At 37.2% G+C, this 20,730-nt stretch overlaps 1 protein-coding gene across 1 annotated transcript; it reads right to left on the bottom strand.

The window, feature by feature from the left end:
* Positions 1-11,287: 11,287 nt before the first annotated feature.
* LOC105033225 (growth-regulating factor 5) lies at positions 11,288-16,776 on the bottom strand. Its single transcript, XM_010907934.3, has 5 exons — positions 16,580-16,776; positions 16,174-16,442; positions 15,052-15,433; positions 11,772-12,244; positions 11,288-11,684 (listed from the first exon to the last, which is right to left on the bottom strand). The coding sequence occupies exons 1-5, from the start codon at positions 16,657-16,659 to the stop codon at positions 11,677-11,679; spliced, it is 1,212 nt and encodes a 403-aa protein (XP_010906236.1). The 5' UTR covers positions 16,660-16,776; the 3' UTR covers positions 11,288-11,676.
* Positions 16,777-20,730: the final 3,954 nt, after the last annotated feature.

The following is a 20,730-nucleotide window of genomic DNA, read 5'->3' as shown; positions in this document are numbered from 1 at the left end:
TAATCAAAGGATCGGCTGCGAATCTAGTAGCAGAGTATATATCTTCCTTCTGCAACATCTGAAAGCATCAATATATAATGTTGAGTTGTTGTTCATACTGCAATCACGTAATTTTACTGCTCGCTATCAATCAGCCGATGCTCTTCAAGACTCTTGGATGTCAAATGTTCCTATTATGGCATGGCCAGCTTCCATCAATATTGATTTCCACATTGCTGACTTACAAGTCAGTGATCTGACATCTTTTTCTCAGGACTAAAATATGGACTTGATAATTAAGTTTCAACTATGATGATGAACCAGATATGCAGAGTGCCTATTGCACATGAGGACTAGTCTGATCAGTTAACCTAGGGCAAAATCGAATCAATCATACCACTCTCAAAGACATATACCCTTTAGTTAAACAATCATAGTTGCCTTTGTACCCTCCACCGAAATGGGTTTGGAAATTGAATGTACCCATGAGGGTCAATTTTTTTTCAATGGAGAGTGTTTTTGACTCGAACACTAAAGCTTTTTATTATCTAGAAAAGAAATAATTGATGCAGTGCATTCACCATGTGATTTATGCCCATATATGTTCGAGGATAGCAACCATGTGGTGTTTGAATATCCCTTTGCTTCATGTTGTTGGCAACAATTGAAGTGTGCTTTGGCAATTGACTTTGTACTCAACTATTTGCCGAGCATGGTGGGTGTCAATGTGAGAATTTTTTTGATTATAGGCTGTCATTAATTATTATTTTATTTTATTAAAATGAGCTGATTATATGATCCAGATTAATGGACATGCATGTAAGCCCATTATTGTCAGTGATCCATATGTTTTGGGCTATGTGGGCCTTTTGTTGGATGGTGTGATTGGAGTGGTACAGTATTGATCTAAATCTAACTTAAGCCTATGATGGGAGGGCCTGTTAGAGTTTGTTTCAGATTTGGCTAGATCTCCTCTCCACTTTCTTTAAATACCATAAGACTAGTTCTCAGGCTTGTCCCATCGAATAGCCATCTGTTGAGAGGAAGCTGGGGAGAAGAATTTAGCCTTCGGTGTTCGTAAGAGCATCCATGATTGATCGGGCTTTGAAAATTAATGACGAACATAGGTACACATCTATGATTTTGTATTCTAATCTTCTGCATATGATTTTGGAGAAATCCTTACAATTGGTATCAAAGCACAGATTTTGTAGAGGATTAGAATCAAAAAAAAATTGTTAAAAAGAAAGGGGGGCATATCTCCTTAGACCGTGCCCTCTCCTCTCGTTCTTATTATCGGTCGGACCTCTTTTTGGCCAAATGAAGGTCCGACGACCACCTCGTGAGCCGACATTAAGGGGGATGATGGTTTATGATCGGATTTAAGGATCGGATCAAACAAATATCAAAACCCTAGAAGAGAAGGGATGGATCTTACCGTGCCCTTCTTCTTCATTTCTTCTCACCGATCGAATCTCTCTTCAATGGGATCCTGCTCCGACGGCGATCGGGAACAGCTGGTGGTGTCAGGCAGGTGTTTCCAATCAAGATCCCAAATAAATAAATAAATAAATAAGGTGGGCGGTCCTTCCCTATCATCACCCACCTTTCTCGTCCGGCACGACGCTGCCTGAGGTGATTGGCATGTTGACCCCTCCTTCCTTTCCATGGACAGTCATCCGAGATGCCACTGCCTATGGTAACTGATGGCGAACTTGGTGGCGTCGGGCTTCAAGGGGATTTAAACAAAAAAAGAGGGGGGGGAGAATTGGGGCCACTGGATCTCTGTTGGCCAGCAATTTCTCCTTAAGTGGTGATGGCCTCCGATTGGCCTATTTATGGTAGTCGCCGGTCAGACTTGGGGGTGGAAGAGGCATCGGCTTGGCCCTCCTTCAGCCACCCAATCATGAGGAACAAAACTTCCTTTCTTAATGGGTTTCGAATTTTGGGTTTAACCCAAAATTCAAACTCGATTTACTGATATTATGTTTTATGGCACTTTTACAATTTAGTCCCTATTGTAGAATTTATTATATAAATTTTTTTGTATTACTATTTAGCCCCTCTTGAAGCTTTTAATTTTAAACTAGTTCTTCAAAACTTCAATTTAATCCTTAACAAGGTTAATTTTTGATGATAGTCCTTAGAAATTAATTTTTTTGATATTTCTTTAATTATGTGATGTAATATGCCATTTTCTGAAATATTTTTTGAGGTATAATAGTTTAGAAAATTATTGTGGCATGTGATAGACCATCTAGTACTATATACTTTTATTGATTTTATGTATATTTTATATACTTTCAATTTTTTTTAGGAAGTTAAATAGGTTAAAACCTAAATTACTTATTTGAGCTGTACAAATTTGTTACTGTGACTTTGGAATGTAATATTATATTGTAATATGATTAGTGGGGTACATATTGTTCTGTATCCCATTCTGGACTTGATCATTTATAGGCATACATGTGGTTAATGTATGCCAAATTATATTTATTTTGGTATTTATTTTTCTGCATGGATAATTTTATAGATTGGCATAAATATTTATCATCGAAGTGGTTTATTTATGTCAGTTCATAGAATTTTTCATCATGAGAGGGATATTTTTAAGTTATAGCATACAATCACTTGCCCAAATGGGGCTATTGTGTGTTTTAACTAAAAATTGCATGGAGCATTGTGTTGTGAGGGTGCTCTAATTTTTGGGGTCTATCTGCTTAAAGGAGATAGGCTTCTGAATCCTAGGATATTTTTTCTTGTGGCTTCATGTGAAGAGCACCCATGCATATTGCATATTTTGCCCAAAGGAGAATTTGTGATATTATGTTTGGGCTCTTGTTTATTGCTTATATTATTTATTCATGTGCCTATTGACTAATGTTTTGCATTCTCCTATTTGATTGTACAATCTTATTCAGTGTGAAGAATAATAATGTTATCGTTGAGGTCTTGATTAGGTCAAATTATAAGAGGTGGAAGCAAGATATGGAATTTGCTCTTGGGATTGCTGATATTGATCTGACGTTATGTGAGAATAAACCTAATGATCTCAATGATTAAAGTATATCTGAACAAAAAGATTATTTTGTCAAATAGGAAAAGTCTAACAGACTTAGCTTGATAGCTATTAAGAGGTCTATTTTTGAGCATCTTCTGAGTGACCTACCGAGACTAGTAATGCTAAAGAGTTGTTTGAAGCCATAGGACAGAGATACCTTATGTCTGAAAATACTGAGTTTGGATGCCTAATGAGAGAACTGATGATCATAAGTTATGATAATGTTGGGGTGTGAGGAAATATATTCTGAAAATAGTTCATCTCCAAACCAAGCTTAAGGGTCTCAAAATTAATCTGTCTGATTCTTTTCTTGTATCTCATGCTTTGAATTCATTACCTGTTAAGTTCTCTCAAATCAAAACTACTTATAATACTTGAATGAAACTTGGAGTGTTAATGATTTGATCACCAAATGTGTTGCCAAAAAAGAAAAACTTAAGAAAGAAAAGAGTGAGAGTGCCCTTCTTTCCATCCAATCCAAACTCCATTTTGGCAAAGATTCTGTAAATCAAAAAAAGTATAAACCTGCTATTTCTAAACAGTCTCAAGGTACAAAAGGACGTGGTAACAACCCCGATCAAAATCATTCTATAGGAGGCCCCAAAACTGTCATAGGAAAAAATGTCAAGCGTTTTCACTATAAGAAGAAAGGCCATATAAGGAGTCAGTGCTATAAGTTCAAGTCTTGGATAGAAAAGAAAGAAAAACAAAAAGATAAACCCCTAGCCCTTATTTATTATGAGTTAAATATAGTCAATATCCCTGTTGATTCCTGATGGATTGATAGTGGTGCCACAACTGATGTTGTAATTTCTTTGTAAGGGTTCATAAGCAAATGAAAATCAAGTTTGAAGGAAGTCAGATTAAAAGTAAGAAATGATCTTGAGGTTGAAGTTAAATATATAGGAGTTATCAAGTTGTCTTTAGAGTCTGGTTTTGAGATTTTTTTGAAAAACACCTTTTATGTACCTATTTTTAGAAAAAATTTGATTTTTGTTTTCTCTTTAGATAAGCTTGGATTTGATTTTAATTTTCATAACGAAAAATTTAATTTGATGTTTAACTCTCAGATTGTTGGTTATGGTATTTTGAAAATGATGGATTATATAGATTATGTTTAGCTTGTGATAATTCCTATATTTCTTTAAATATTAAGAATGTAGTTGTAAAGTATTTTAGAATTAAAGATAGATCCTCTATGTTGTGGTACAAGCACTTAGGACATATATCTAAGAAAAGAATTGACAAATTGATAAAGGATGACATTCTACTCATCTTAGATTTTGAAGACATAGAGACTTGCATTGATTGTATTAGAGGTAAACTAACTAAGACTAAAAAGAAAGGGCAATTCATAGTTCAAGTCTTTTAGAAATAATATATACTGACATTAGTGGGCCATATTCCTCTACAATTTGTGGTAATAAATACTTCATAACATTTATTGATAATTTTTTCCAATATGGTTATCTTTATTTAATTAAAGAAAAATCAGATGCTCTTGAAAATTTTAAAATTTTTAAAATTAAAGTTGAAAATAATTGAAAAAGATCATCAAGATTGTGAGATCCGATCGTGGGGGTGAGTATTATGGCAAATATGATATAGCAAGATAGCATATGGGTCCGTTTGTTAAGTACTTATAGGATTGTAGAATTATTGCTCAATACACCATAACTGGTAATCTTGAGCAGAATAGTGTAGCCGAGAAGTATAATCGCATCCTTAAAGATATAATGAGGAGCATGATGAGTAGATCTAACTTGCCAGAATATCTGTGGGATGATGCTCTTAAAATTATCTTATACAAACTTAATAGAGTTCCTAGTAAATCTATGCCTAAAATACCTTTCAAACTTTGGACTGGTAGAAAATCTAGCTTAAATCATTTTTAGATTTGGAGTTATTCTACAGAAGTAAGAATATATAATCCGATAGAGAAAAAGACTAATCCCAGAATCAATCATTGTTATTTCATTGGATATCTAAAACATGCTAAAGGATATAGGTTCTATAGTCTTAGAAGAGGTAATAAAATTATAGAGTCACAGACTGCAAAATTTTTAAAACTGGATTTGGCTGATGTTGAATCTTTCCAGACTGTTGATATTGATAGAAATCAGGTTGAGACTGTCTCTATTCTTAAGTCTGCATCGGATGAAAATATTATTCCTACACCTATTAATAGAGTGGATATTCAAGCCTCTGATCCTTTTGTTTCTATTAAAAATCTTCAACTAGTTCAACCTATTGAGGAGGTGCCATTAAGAAGATCTATTAGACAGAGAAAACCTGCTATTTCTAATGATTTCTTTATCTATCTTGAGGAAAGTGACTATAACATTGGATATGTGGTTGATCCAGTAATATATCATGCTGCTATGAGCTGTCCTCAATCTGATTTATGGAAAGATGCTATGAAAGAGAAAATACAGTCTATGGCCAACAATGAAGTATGGAAGCTTGTTGAGCCTCTTGATAATTGTAAACCTATTGGGTGCAAGTGGGTGTATGAGACTAAGAAAGATTCTAAATGAAGAATTGAGTATTTCAAGACCAAATTGGTTGTTAAAGGTTTTACTTAAAGAGAAAAAATTGACTACACTAAAACTTTCTCTTCAGTATCCTCAAAGGATTCCTTCAAAATCATCATGACTTTAATAGCCTATTTATGACTTGGAGCTTTATCAGATAGATGTTAAAACTGCTTTCCTAAATGATAATCTCAGTGAGGAAGTGTATATGAAACAGCCTGAGGATTTTCAGAAAGTGGGAGAGAGTATTTAATCTGCAAATTGAAGAAGTCCATCTACGGCTTAAAATAAACATCTCAACAATAGTACTTGAAATTTAATGAGGTGGTAACCACTCTTGGCTTTGAGAAAAACAAGGTTGATCAGTGCATCTATCTCAAAATCAGTGGGAACAAGATTATCTTTCTTATTTTATATGTTGATGACATCTTGCTTGCTAGTAGTGATTTTGGTTTGTTTAGTGAGACTAAACAAATGCTATCTAGGACTTTTGATATAAAAGATCTTGAAGAGGCATCTTTTGTCCTAAATATTCAAATTCATAGAGATAGATCACGTCATCTATTGGGTTTGTCACAAAAGGCATACATTAACAGAGTTCTTGAAAGATTTAATATGCAAAATTGCAAACCATGTGATACACTTATTGCCAAGGATGATAAGTTTAGTAAAGATCAGTGCCCCAAGAATGAGCTTGAGAAAGATCAGATAAAGAATATACCTTATGCCAGTGCTATAGAGAGTCTGATGTATGCTCAGATTTGCACCAGACTTGATGTTGCCTTCATAATGAGAGTTCTTGGTAGATATCTGTCAAACCCAGGCTTTCAACATTGGGTTGCTACAAAGAGAGTGATAAGGTACTTACAGAAAATCAAAGACTACATGCTTGTGTATAAAAGATTTGGTAACATAGATTTGGTGGGTTATTCAAATTCAGATCTTGTTGGGTATTCTGATGATTTTAAATCAACTTCAGGATATATTTTTATATTGATTGGAGGTACAGTATCCTGGAGGAGTGTTAAACAGACTCTAACTGTTTCTTTCACTATGCAAGCTAAATTTATTACCTGCTATGGGGCTGCTACTCAAGCTATTTGGCTGAAAAATCTTATTGCAGGAATTCAGATTGTTCATTCTATAATCAGACCACTGACAATCTATTGTGACAATAGAGCTGTTGTATTCTTTACAAAAAATAATAAATCTTTCAGTGGATCTAAATTTTTAGAGCTGAAGTACCTGACAGTAAGAGATCTTGTGAAGAAAGGGGACATAACTATTTAGCACATAGATACAGAGCCAATGTTGGCTGATCCTTTGACCAAGGGTTTGAGGCACATATGCTTTATAAGGCATGTTGAAAATATGGGCATATTGAGTTCTTTTGATATACTTGATTAGTGGGAGTGACTTTGTATATATTGATATTTTATTGCTATGGATATTTTTCATCTCGTACTCTTATGATGAATATTGATATATATTATTGACATGATAAATTGATGGTATATTTATATTGATTCTTTTAATTATGTATACATATTTGTTTTAGTATACTTGGAGATATTTTGTTTATGTACCTGTTATATGAAATGTGAGACCAAGTGTCAAGTCTCAGATATATTGTGCTGTCTCATCATTAACATCATGTTGAGTATGTGAGACAAAATAGCTTATTGTTGAAGTCATTAAAATTTCTCTTGCTTATTATATATCTAAGTATATTGAAGAGAAATTGGAGGACTGACAATGAAAATAGCATGTGTTTGGATCACTTTTGGATATCATTTTCTTGCTACACTACCACATTAGGATCCATGTCGATAGTGTTAGTAATGTTCATAACCATGGATAGATTTTGTGTCAAATAAAGATGCAATGACTCCCATGATTCAACATGATTGACACTATTGGACGAGTCAATTTCAAGATACCATCCATGGATTATATGTTTTTCAAAAATCATGGTCACGTACTGTCTTTTCTATTGTTCAGCTCGAGAGTCATTTTCAAAATAAAATATTTTTAAAATTTTAAAATTATAATTAATATTGCCCAAGTGGGAGAATGTGAGAATTTTTCTGATTATGGGCTATCATTAATTATTTATTTTATTTTATTAAAATGGACTGATTATATGATCCGGATTGATCGACATGCATATAAGCCCGTTGTTGTCGGTGATCCATATGTTTTGGGCTATGCAGGCCTTTGTTGGATGGTGCGGTTGGGGTAGTACAATGTAGGCCTAAATCTAACTTAAACCCGTGATGGAATGGCTTGTTAGAGTTTGTTTCACATTTAGCTAGGACCCCTCTCCACTTCTTATAAATATCATGAGACTGGTTCTCAGGCTTGTCCCATCGAATAGCCACCTGTTGAGAGGAAGCTAGGGAGATGGATTTGACTTTTGGTGTTCGTGTGAGCATCTGTGATTGATCGGGCTTTGAAAATCAATGGCGAATATAGGTACACATCTATGATTTTATGTTCTAATTTTCTGCATATGATCTTGAAAAAATCCTTACGGTCAAATCTGCTGCTAGGGTAGAGGAAGAGTACCAACTTTTGCTGGCATTAGTTGCTTAGTTGATTTAGAAATCTCAAAATGGAAGGATCTTTTGAAATATTGAACCCGCTCATATATTAAGAAGAACTTCTGTCCACCTTATTCATAATGATACTACAGATCACATAGTCTCTCTTAAGCTTCCGTCCAAGAACCAAGGTAGCTGTAAGTTGCTCATCGGCAGCACTTTAGACCTCTCTGTGTCTCTTGACTACCTCCTCTGTAATAACTCAGGATTTCATTAAAAAGAACCAGCTAGAAAGTATTATTTGGATTCTTTGGCCCTGCATAAGTATCCTAAATCTTTTTACTAAATAATCGATGTGAGACTAAATACATGCCTGCATAGATCCTCGTATCCTCTCTTAAAAAACTTAAAAGTGGAATTTCGATGCTGCTGTGATAGTGGACAAGACGGCTGCTGGATTCATAAGTGAAAACTACCTTATTAGAGCTGGCGACAAAGTTTTGCTGCCCTCGCCGTTACATTATACTGAATTTGTTGCAGCCTGGATGGAGTTGCGTACTGCTATAATAGATCTGAATGACAATGAAGTATGATTGGAAGGTGATTTCATATTCGTTATACCATATATTGGTAGCACTTCTCTTGAAAATGCCATTAATTATTAAATGACATCCGCAAATGGAAAGCCTGCTGCCACAATTTTATTCTGCTCTTTACCTATCGCAAAGCAAATAAAGCAGCTGATTTCATGGCAAGACTTGCATTGTAAGGGGACTGTTCTTGGAACGCCGATGATACTATTCACTGGGATCAATTTTCTATCTTGCAGGATGGCATTGTGGGCACTGCACACAGGCGGAGATAGAAGTTACCGGCTGGGATGGGGAACCTCCTATGGCCAAAGAATCGGCTGTCACATTTTGCAGATGGCATGTGAAAAGTTTCAGCCTCTATATATATGCTCATAATCAGGGGTTCGGTAGCAACTGTCTAATGTAATGTAAAATGCTTCAGCCAACAGGAGTATGGGTTTTGCTGCTACCATGATAGTTGATACCAGGTTGCAACATCTTCTTGAAATCCAGGTGAGGTTTTTTATTTTTTTGGTAGAACAGTAGTGGTTATTTTTATGCTTTGGTTATAAGTGTTGAGAATGTATGAGCTATAATATGGCAGGCAACGGTTATAAGAGGTTTGACTGTCACGTGCTCTTCGTGCTTGATGAAAGCTTTCAGCTACTTCTGTTAGCAAAAAGGAAAAAGCATAAATGGCCCTGGTGGGACACATACTTGCTTCGAAACTATACTTATTTAGATTCTAAACTAAGAAGGTGTTTGATCTGTTGTAGTTCTGGATCTTGTCTCAGCTGCCACATTCTCGTCTCCAATCGAGTTATGGAAAGTTGATATTTATCGGATTATGAATATATGGTAAATACGAAGATTGCCGGACGTGACTTACTGAATTAGCAACCGTTTCTATTCCTCAACCTAATTACCTCGTCGTTGGACGACCTACTACACTCATATCTGTCCGACTTATTTCAGATTGTCTGTAGCCAGCATGCACCCCACTCTCTCCGTAACCTCGGCCCCGGACGACCTATCATAGCTCGTCTGTAGCCGAGCTAAACTCCTCACTATCAGATTTCTCTCTCCCCCTCTCGAAGTGGGAAAGTCCAGATAGAATAGAATTCCTCCGCGATCGAATCTCCCATAAAAAAAAAAATATCTTATCCGAATCAATCTATATGATAAATTTGGAAGATTATCAGGACTTTGAGATAGGTACAACTTCAACTCCTCCTCTATAAATAAAAGGGCTCCGGGATCCTCAAAGTAAGTTCTCCACTCCTCGCTTTCTCCTTCTCATTGTTCTCCATTTCCTAACTTAAGCATCAGAGAGTCCTCACCAAGGTATGGGTCCTCATCGGAGAATAATCCGATGAAGAATTTTTGTAAGTATTCAGACGGAGCTCCAGCGACAGTCTCACCTCCGCCACATCAATCTTGGCATCCGACCTCAAGTGGAGAGATCAGGAGCAACAATTTACAATCGAAATCGAAATAAAATTGGAATGGATTGGAATTAAAATCAGAAAGGTCAAATCCTCCGAAATATTTGATTCACAACCAAAATTAGAATGAATATTTAAATTCTTATGGAAGAGTAGAAATTGAATTTTACATAGATTGGATCATTCTCATTTTATCCCAGAATCGAAATTGAAATAAAATACCTTCTAACCAAATGTTTAGAATGGAGTCATTCATTTTTATTTCGATTTCAAACCTCAACGCTCTCCAACCAAACACCTCCCAAGTTAATAGAGATATAGTAGTTTTATGAGAGGCTTCGAAGAACCTCAAAGTCTAGCCATATATACTTTTGGGCGGAAGAGAAAGTGTGCCGATTCTTCCCAGGCTCAAGAGATTTGCAAATAATACAATTGAAAAAAGGAACACCCTTTAACGGTACCCAAATGCCAAAGATTGAATAAACAAGGACTATAAAGAATAGGATATACGCACAGCCAAGATCTCTCTCCATCATATGAACTCCATAATCTGCGGTAAGTGATCAGCCTCTCCAATGTCATGTTGGTTGCCAACCATTTATGATCAGATGTCCATCAAACGTCCCTCCTGCCTGGGACCCCATAAAGCAACATGCATATAGTCTATCCATCAGTACACAAGTGAAGTACACTACAAAGTATGACCGAACCTCAGAAGCCTAAATGTGACACCCATAAAGCAGTGACATGCATGCCAGTGTTTGGAGCAGCAATGAGAGGGGAAGCAGCAAATGAGCAAATACAACTGTTTCTTGGCAGCTTTGTTAGCTTTGGCAATTATCTATCGTTATTCCCTTTCCTAAACTCTCGAGTTTCATCAATGTTGCTTCTGTAGTTCCCAGTTCAAACTTCCAAAAGTTCCATAGCAATAAAGACCAACGGTCCCCATCAACAGGCATGGCTAAGGCCCATTAATACCATCCAACACACAGCATCTTAAAAGCAGTCAGGCCCATGGACACCTTTTTTTCTCCATCAGTCTATGGAAGTTGTTCCACTTTGGCCACACAAGTTTCGGTTGAAGGAAATAAAGAGGCAGGATAGTAAATGGAGAATGGCAAACAAAAGCTGAAGGCAGAAAACAACAGTTGTAGCAGAGACAAAACAACATAGTATTAAAGATCATATTGGTACAAATGCCTGAATTTGAGGAACAGAACTTTTGAATACTCTAGTGCAGCCATGCAGTGATGAATAACAGTTTGATTGCTGCCCAGGTTTCACATGTTAAGACATGAACAAGATATTCCACAGTAGCTTTTATATCTCCAGGCATCTGGATTCCAAAACTAACTTATATAAAGTTTTCATAGATGGTACAAGCTATTTAAAAGACCACACATGAATTTAAATGCCAAACCAATCAACACAACTCCCATGAAGATAATCAATGTCAGACATAATTAAACCAGAAGAGGATCCCTGGCCATCAAGCAAGTCTCCCACCCCACATCATGGCTCCACATGCCCACCACAAGCCCTTCAGTCATCTGCCATGACCAAAAAAGAAGATGAAATTCAGTAAGCTTGTTAAATAAATACAGTTTGGGGTTGTGGCCGTCAGAAGTGGGGCACACCATTAGGAGATCTAGAATTGGTAGTGGATAAGTCGGAGGATGCCATCGGTATAGAAATCGAGAGTTGGGTTGTGGAGATAGAATTTTGGTTGGACCTCTCATCTTCAAGGTCAGACCACATATCCCTTGTTCCAGGCCACTCATCGAAGAAGGGTCGGAGTGATTGGCTTTCATGCTTCACAGGCTCCACCAATCCAAACTCGCTACCGAAGAAAGAATGCTGCTGTTGCTCTGGCTTTGACAGGGAGCTGATTGAAGCCTGCCCCAGTTCTTGCAGAGTTGTATACTGAAGATAACTGCTCGATAGAGAAGAGTTGTTCCTGGCTTTCAAAGGAGGAAACAAGGATGCCTGAGATGACATCAGACGCCAGGAGCTGTCAAGGGAAGAGTCGATTCCAAGGCCCTTTGCATTTCCAGAAGCTTCAGAAAAAAAACTATGCTCATCCACCTCAGCTTTCATCCCATATGGGTGCCTGAATCAAAAGGATTGGATGAAAAAGGCTCGGTAGCAGTCGACATTTCTGGCTGACAACCATTACAGTTGTAGAAATGTTCCAAGTAGAAAAGCTTCAGGAATTGAAAACTCAGAAATTTATGTCTAAAGAGTGCTGTTGCAGTGTGCAATGTGATGATATGTCATGCGTAAATTGCCAGCATAAGCATTTCCTCTATAGAATTCAGAGTCACATTACAATTATCGGACAGTAATCCTTCAATTGTTATCTGAGGTTACATGTGCCCTAATTTCAACTAAGTACCTCAAGCATGATTTTAGCTGAACTGAAGTGAGCTTCTCTTACTGTTAAAGATACATAGAAATTAGACAATCTGAAACATAGAAATTTGACAACCTGAAACAAGTAAATATATCTAACAATGCAGTGGATGACGCAAGCTTGAAAAGGATGTCATGAATTAGTTCAGGTAACAAAAATGAGAGGGATCAATACCTCATGCAAAAGTTTGTATTTGAAAAATTCATATGCAGTGCTCACTAAATCCACATTAGCAAAAATCTATCCAAGTTTATGATATTGATACAAATCTTTAAAAAGTAGACTTCTCCAATGAATGTGCTCAGCCAACATCTATACCAGATGGACGCAAGTTGCAGTAATGGGTTATATCAACAAAACATTAAGGGCTTCTTGGATGCATCTGTAACAATAAACTGACCACAATATGATATTAATAAAAGTTGGATACTTTCAACTTACAAATAGAGTCTAATGTAATTTACTACTACACAGTACAAAGGAGAAACATTATGAAAAGGACTCTCTCCAATTAAATTGAGAATCCAAAGACTGAAGTAAGAGGAGATGAGATTATCATATATAAAAACCATGCCTCAAATAAAAACTGATAAGTTCACACAATATAATATAAAACTCCAAGAAGGAGCACCAAAAATTACTCTTGAATGAATCACATGAGGCTGCTTTACAGTGAAATGATTGAGTAGTTATTACTCATCCTTGCTAGTAGGCTGCAGATAAAAACATACGACAAAATATAGATGACTACCTGAAAGTTAACAATGTAAAAGGCCCCTTGTTCAAAGATGGTATTGTATAATGAAAAATACCGGAAAATCCCAGTTTCTATCTGTTTGGCTGTTATCATGTGCAACACTAGCTTAAAAGGCTACATGAACTTACATCATAACAAGATTTCACATGCGAGCACTTAGGATTTGTCCCCACATAACATCAATAACTGCTTTGTTGACGATGAGAAAGCTTAGACTTGCATGAACAAATGAACATGATATAAAATATTAAGAAAGTTTAAGCATGATCCTTTCTAGCAACTTATAACACAAGATATAAGAAACAGATGATTTCTTTAAAAATGTTGGAATTACTACCATGGGCCCTACTGGTTAGCTTCTCAGCTTAGTAAAGCCAATTATGCCATGATTACAATGATTACTGTCTAAGATAAATCCTGCTCCCAAGCAGTTTGAAAAGACTAAGAATCCTGCGACAAATACATACTCAATCATTACATTCTAATAACAACTTCCATAAGAATTTCCTATTTATCTTTAGTTCTTGCATAAGCATGTGAAGAAAAAGCATAAAGCTTGAAAGCTAAGCCTATTCAAAGCTTGTCACAAACTTCATAAGCGAATGCCCTATAACAATCATATTTTACAACTTAATCAATTGTATTCTAGCTTGTCTAAGAATATCTTTACAGATTAGAAAAAGCTAAACAATAAACCAAGTACAGGACACTATAAAAAATATATATATTTTTCACCACTTTATAAGTTTTTTCAGGTGCTTCTGCAGATATACTGAAACCTGACTTTATAGATATAATATGTCCTCATGAAACAGAATTCAGATAGATTCACAAAATATCCCACTGGTCAGTCTGGGCAAAAACAGGCATCCGAGGAGGAAAATGCAATCATAAATATGAGGACAGGCATTTTTATTATTCCAACAAAAAAAAAAAAAAAAAAAAGACAGCAGATGGCAGATCTGAACTCTCAATCCTTGCATCTCTACTGGAAGCATTTCAAAGTTGCCAAACAACTTGCTCTTACCCAGAAGCCAGAGCAGAAATTTTAGTCAAGCATGTCAGATAATAACAACTAACCCATCCAAGAAAATAGGACCGCAAGAAATCTTGTCGGCTCACAGTACTGTATCAATCTCTACAGACAATTCGTTACAGATCACTGAGAAGAGCCTTCTGCAAGTCATCCCTCGAACTCAATCTCTGACAACAGAAAGCCACTGCTTTCCAGAAGTCTGATTCCATCTGCAACTAATTACCACACGATCTAAACGGTCATTGCCACCACAAGCATCAAACATGGCATCTTATATCTTCCACTTCTAAATGGGAAGATCGGATAAGTTTACATAATCTAGACATATATATAGTTCCAGCCAAAAAAAAAACAGCTACAAGCAGGCCACATGGGCATTGCTTAATTCTGCAGAACACCCAAGATTCGAACTTCATACGAGTAATAGTACAATCACATGGATTTGAACCTTTCTAAGGTTCCTGTGGATGACTTGCTTCCTGTGTTGCTAATCACTGTGGCAATGTTGTGAGGGACTCCGTTTCTGCGGTCTGTAGGGAGCTCCGAGATATAGTTTATGTTGATGCTTGTGGTTGTATTTATACTCGGATGATATGACAAGTTCGCATTGGCAAAAAAGAAGAAACAGTTTCTTCCCTATTAAGATTGTTAATTTTAAAGCAGAGACTATTAGGGAATATATCTGAAAAAGGAAATAGGGAAAGCAAGGACCTGAACTCCTTTTCGGCCATGCTATAGGAACCAGGGTCCATCAGCAGCTGGGAGGAGCCCGCGCCGCCGGAGAAAGAACCTGCAGCAGTGCTACTACCTGCAAAAGAGTGCAGGGGGATGCTCTGGAAGCTGCCACCGCCATTCCGACTGCTCGCGGTCAGGGCGGGGGATGTCACGGTGGATGCCGAAGGGGACTGAGACTGAGATTGTGGAGGTGCTTCCACAGGCTTTCTTGAACGGTTGCGGCCCCGATGCATGTGGCGCTCGCAATACTTGGAGTCGGGGTAAGCCTCCTTGGAACACCGCCACTTCTTCCCATCCGTGCGCCGGCACCGGCCGGGCTCCGGGTCCAGCTTCTTTCCGAAGTAGGAGTAATAACCCACTGAAGGTGATCAAAAGAGAACTTAATAAATATGAGCTAAAACTGCTACTTATCATCCATTTTGCTGAAAACTTAGATTGAAAACCTCCCTTCTCAATCGAAAAGAAGTTGGACAAATAAAAATGGGACTCTAACTGGCCTCGAACGTTTTCCGGCAATTAAAAAACAATCCATCGATACAAGAAAAAGAGAAAAAAACGGAATAAATGCACATAAAATGTTGAGAAGCTGTCACTCATGAACCCCTGGCAAATAATAAAAGAAGTAGCCTCAATAAATCCCAGTAATAATAGAAAGTTCTAATCGCAGTGTAAGTAGAAGACTTCTTAATGGAAAGCACTTAAAAGCTCCTCTTTGAACCATTCATGAAGCAAAAGTGGGTATAACATCCCGCTTTGATATGGATCGGAAATAATAGAAATGCGATTCAGATTTCACCGGAAAGAAATCCAATCGATACGAACCAACGAGAAACTCGCAGAGATGGTGGAAAGCAAAAGAAACCGATAACAAGATCGCATTTCTAGCATAAAAGAAGCCAACAAAACCCCCTCCAGTGATCTGTTAGAGCGTTCCAAATTCCAAAAGGCAATGCAAGCAACATTGCTCCACTACACTCCAAACAAAACCACCGAGAGGAAGCGGAAGAGATTAAAAGATCGGATCTTTCCAAACCAACTTCACCAAACAGAGTGAAAAAAATCCAAAAAAACACAAGAAAAAGTCGGGAGCAAGCTCACGAGCAGCAGCGGCGGCGGCGGGATGGTGGTAATAGCGGGACGCCATGGACTCGAGGCTCTTTCGGAAGTGGTCAACCAGATGGATCGGCACGGCTTCTCCGGTTGCCAGGTGCTTAAAGATGCGCGCCTGCAGCTCCAGCTCTTGCCACTGCGACACGGTGAAGAGCGGCCGAGGCGCCGCCGCCGCCACCGCCGCCGTACTGTTCATCTGTCCCCCGTCCGCCACTCCTCCTGTCCCAATCCCAATCCCTCGCTCCACGCTCTCCCCTCTGCAGCAGCAATAAAAAGGAAAAAAAAATTGAAAAAAGGGGCAGCAGAGAGAGCGAGAGAGAGGGGAGTTTAGAGAGAGAAAGAGTGGGGGGGGAGAGAGAGAGAGAGAGAGAGGCTCCCCAGGGAAGAGACATACCCCAGGGGGCGCCAGAAATGGGTCGGGACGGGGTCGGTCGGGTCACTCACTGGTGAGAGAGAGGTGAATCTTTTCGCCATTTCAGGATACCGGAAAGAAGAGAAGAGGAAGAGAGAGAGATGGACAACGCGCTCTGCCGCCGCGACCGAGGCGAGCTATTTATAGAGCTCACCCTCAGCCGCTCCTCGTTTTCTTCCTTCTAATTTCTTCCTGTCGTTGTTATTTTAAACTTTAAATGTCGAGTCAACCCAAATCACTCGTTATTTTAACGTTTAAACCTGGACTCGACCCAAATCCCTTACAACCCTAACCCTGGGGCCCACACCCAGCTGCCCCTGCCTTACGTGACAACCAGCGCACGTGATGGGCAGCATGGAGACATCCCCAAAACCGCCCCGTTTTTTTTTTAAATTTTGGCGGCCGGTCCGAACCGGGACCACCGGCTGTCGGTGGGTGAGAAACCGATACACAAGAAAGGGTTTGGGATTGGGTCGTCGTGGTCCGGAGTTCTTGTGGGGTCCCTGTTTGGTCCCCCACGCTACAAGATCTGGCGGACTACGGGAACGGAATGGTAGTCCCACTCCATCGGATGGTCATGATTGAGGATGGTCATGTCGTGCATCTGAATTCCGGTAACAGGATTTTTTACGAGTGGGGAGAAATTTTAGTACTGTGGCCTCGTGTTTTGTGGGCTCAGCTTTTTTCTGGTCCAGATCACTGTACTGACAAATCACCCATGGTTTCAACTTATTGCTCATATATTACATCTAAAGAAGAAGATGGAGCAGAAACTTACACTTATCATCATAATAAAAATAACGGCCACTGAGAATCATTTTGATGATATACTAGATTTATTTAGGGATAAAAACTTCAGCAATTTATTGATCGTTAATTATTATTATAATTTGTTCAAAAAAATGATTTTATTATAATTTCAAATAAGAACGTTATTTGTTAAAGGCATTGGTCAAGGGGAGAAAAGCTGGCATATGGATTTTATTAAAAATATTATTTTATTTTAGATGAATAGTGAAGATTTTATGCAATTTCAGCATATGCTTGGTTGAGATAAAAATAAAATAATTATTGTGATGATGGGAAAAATGAATGATGTTTCTTTTATCATTATCCACTAAATTTAGAAAAGAATCTTTCTATATTACAATAATCTAAATTGCATGATTTATTTACCTAAAGAAAGGGAAATGTTATGAAGGATCAGCATAATATTATTTTGCCAACACTATTACATCTAAGTGTATATGACGTTATTCATGACTCATCCATGTCATTGTGGCCATTTAAATAGAGCTAAGGATGATGTATTTGAGAGATAAGGATGGCTGTGCATGCTTTTTATGCAAACTATTCATAAGATAAAATTATTTATAGGAAGGTTGCTAGAGATCAGTGATTGTTAGCTTGATGGATTGGCCCCATCTTTGCAAGCAAGAGATTTATATTCAAGTCGAGCAATTGCGATACATTCTAAGATGACTGATGTACGTATCATCTTACAAAATATTTAGAGGCTGATCAGAAATGTCTCATTTTAAACCAGATATATCTAATGAAATCTAATAAGGATAATAGCCGAGATAATTTTCTGTGTGCAAGCATATTTTAGTGTTGTTTTGTGAATCGATGCATTTGTGCTTTTGGCTATTTTTTATGATATTTTAGATTTTTTGATTTTGTTTATTTTATTCACAGTGACCTCTCCATCTTAATAATTATGGAAAACTATAAGATTTCCAAAATCAAATAAAATGGCTGTTAACAGTACGGCCAACAGTCCTGATTATTTGGTTATGTAATATAACATGTAATTTTGGATACAATATATAACATGTAATTTTCAAAAACATTATAACAGCCGTTATTATGTTCCAACGGACGTTTTTTTCAAATACCAGGTGCTAGTGACATTGCCGGGTTCCGAGTGCCTGGTTTGGTACCGCGCCACTCATGTTTCCCGGCCCATCCTGTGGGCCAATAGATACCCGACACGTGGGCTGAAATCACGGGAATGATGCTTTGCCGGATACGTGGAGATCAAAGATTGGATTATTGTTCCATTCGCGCGGGCCCACAGAATTATATGACTTGGATGGGTCCGATGTCGAGAACTGGAGAATGCGGCGACCAGGTGGCCGAATTCAGTTGGGGAGAGGCGTCACGGCAAACGCAACGGTTGAATATGTTAGCATCCTCAAGCGAAGAGTGAAACAGGTTTACTAGGTACCAGAAACATAAAAACCATTATGCATATCAAAACTTTGAATTAGAGCTGGATTTATGTTGCTCGATGCCATATTGCCAATGGCCGTATAAATTAGCTCTCTATGGGGGCTGGGTTAAAGAATGATTAACCTATCTTTGCACGAAACCGTGGAGTTACCATTGAAGAACTTCAAAACCCATCATCTATCCATCGATGCAAATCTTAAAGCAAGTAGTTGATGATCTAATAATAATTTCGAATGAAAAAAAATTAATAATTCTTTCGGATGAAAGACATGCCCTTATCTCCTCACTAAGAGATCTTGGACTGGAACTTGCATGATCATGAATAATCACCGGACCTTTAAGAACTGACGAGAGGATGCAAACATATGTTAGAACTGACGACTGCTATTTAATATCAAATAACTATAATATTTAACTTAGTAGATGAACTCTTACTTTGATGTAGTTTTTTTTTTTTTTTTTTTTTTTTTTTTTTTATCAATTTTTACTTGAAAAATTATAATTCATGAAAAATATAGATATGAAAAGTCAATCCAGCCAAAAACAATTGTAAAAGAATAGTTGACAATTATCAGATCAGTTGATTGGCACCCATCACCTTATAAGTAAGATCTCGGGATCTAAATGTAACAACTCAAGACGTTATCTAAAAAAATTAATTAAAAAATATTATTTATTTTTTTATTATATAAAAATATTTAAATTTTTTTATAAATAATTAATATAGAATTAAACATATATTAGAGCCTCACATAAATTTGTATGTATTTCTAAAAATTAATACTTATATATATATATATATATATATATATATATATATATATATATATATATATATATATATATATATATATATATTACTTTCACTCATTATAATAAGATGATAATTACACCATAGCTTGTTTAATCTAATATTTGGATTACGTGGAGCAAAGTATTGACTATCGTGATGGTTCCTGTAAGTTAATGTTGATGCAAAATGTTTTTGATGCAAAATGAAAGGAGATGTTTTAGAATCATTAGATGGCGTATTGTTGTACAAGAAAAGACAGTCTCCTGTTCTACTTTACACAGATGTTTCAGGTGGCACACAAGTGATCAACTACTTCCCAGGAGGAGGTAGGCGCCATAATTAATTGAGTGGTGGGAAAACAGGGATTTTTTTAATTGATTAGTGCAGGAGGAGGAGGAAAAAAAGAAAATTTTTTTAAAGTTTTATTTTGCATGGTGGAGTGAAGCAGTCCCATCCATCATCCATCATCTATCATTTCTTCAGATGAAGCCCATGAGAGAGAGAAGAAAGAGATCAGAAGAGAAACGAGGGTGGGGCAGCCGCTTCACGTGACAAAAGAGGAAAGTGGAATGGTTGCTGGCTGGTATATATATATATTGCTACTCTGCTGCTCCGACGACGGCAAGGACGTACTGCTTCCACTACCACATCATCCACCTACGTATGATGCCAACGCCAATTAAAATCTTACAAAAAACCGCCAGCCTCCGTGCTCTACTTACGAATTGTTTGAGTACCCCACTGAGCTGAAAGTTACGTAGCATTTGTGATTTAGACCTGTATCAATTATATATCATATAGTCTAGATTTATGAAAGATAAAAAAAAATTATAGATTTATTTTCTATGGTCTAAGAATTAGAATCTGAGTTGGATGAACAGATTTTTAAAAAAAACAAAAATAGATGAGCCTACCTGCTTGAATTTTAGTAGATTTTAAATTTAATTTTATAAAATATCCAAACAGATTCTCAATGAAAATTCACAGCTTCATATTATAACAACTCATTTCCAATGATCACTGATGCAGATATGATCTTTGTCCTGATTGATGCAGAGGCGCTTGCTTCCGATATGTGGAGGCAAGGAAAACTATGGTCTTGTCA

This window comes from Elaeis guineensis, chromosome 11 (genome assembly GCF_000442705.2).
Source record: "Elaeis guineensis isolate ETL-2024a chromosome 11, EG11, whole genome shotgun sequence".
Lineage (NCBI taxonomy): Eukaryota > Viridiplantae > Streptophyta > Magnoliopsida > Arecales > Arecaceae > Elaeis > Elaeis guineensis.
The sequence above is the reverse complement of the archived record's forward strand: the minus strand, read 5'-3'. Positions and strand labels throughout refer to the sequence as shown.

Coding starts and splice junctions, on each gene's coding strand:
- LOC105033225 (XM_010907934.3), bottom strand. CDS start 16,659: ATGGCGAAAAGATTCACCTCTCTCTCACCAGTGAGTGACCCGACCGAC. Junction 16,443..16,579: donor CATTTCTGGCGCCCCCTGGG/GTATGTCTCTTC, acceptor TTGCTGCTGCAG/AGGGGAGAGCGTGGAGCGAG. Junction 15,434..16,173: donor CGCCGCCGCCGCTGCTGCTC/GTGAGCTTGCTC, acceptor GATCACCTTCAG/TGGGTTATTACTCCTACTTC.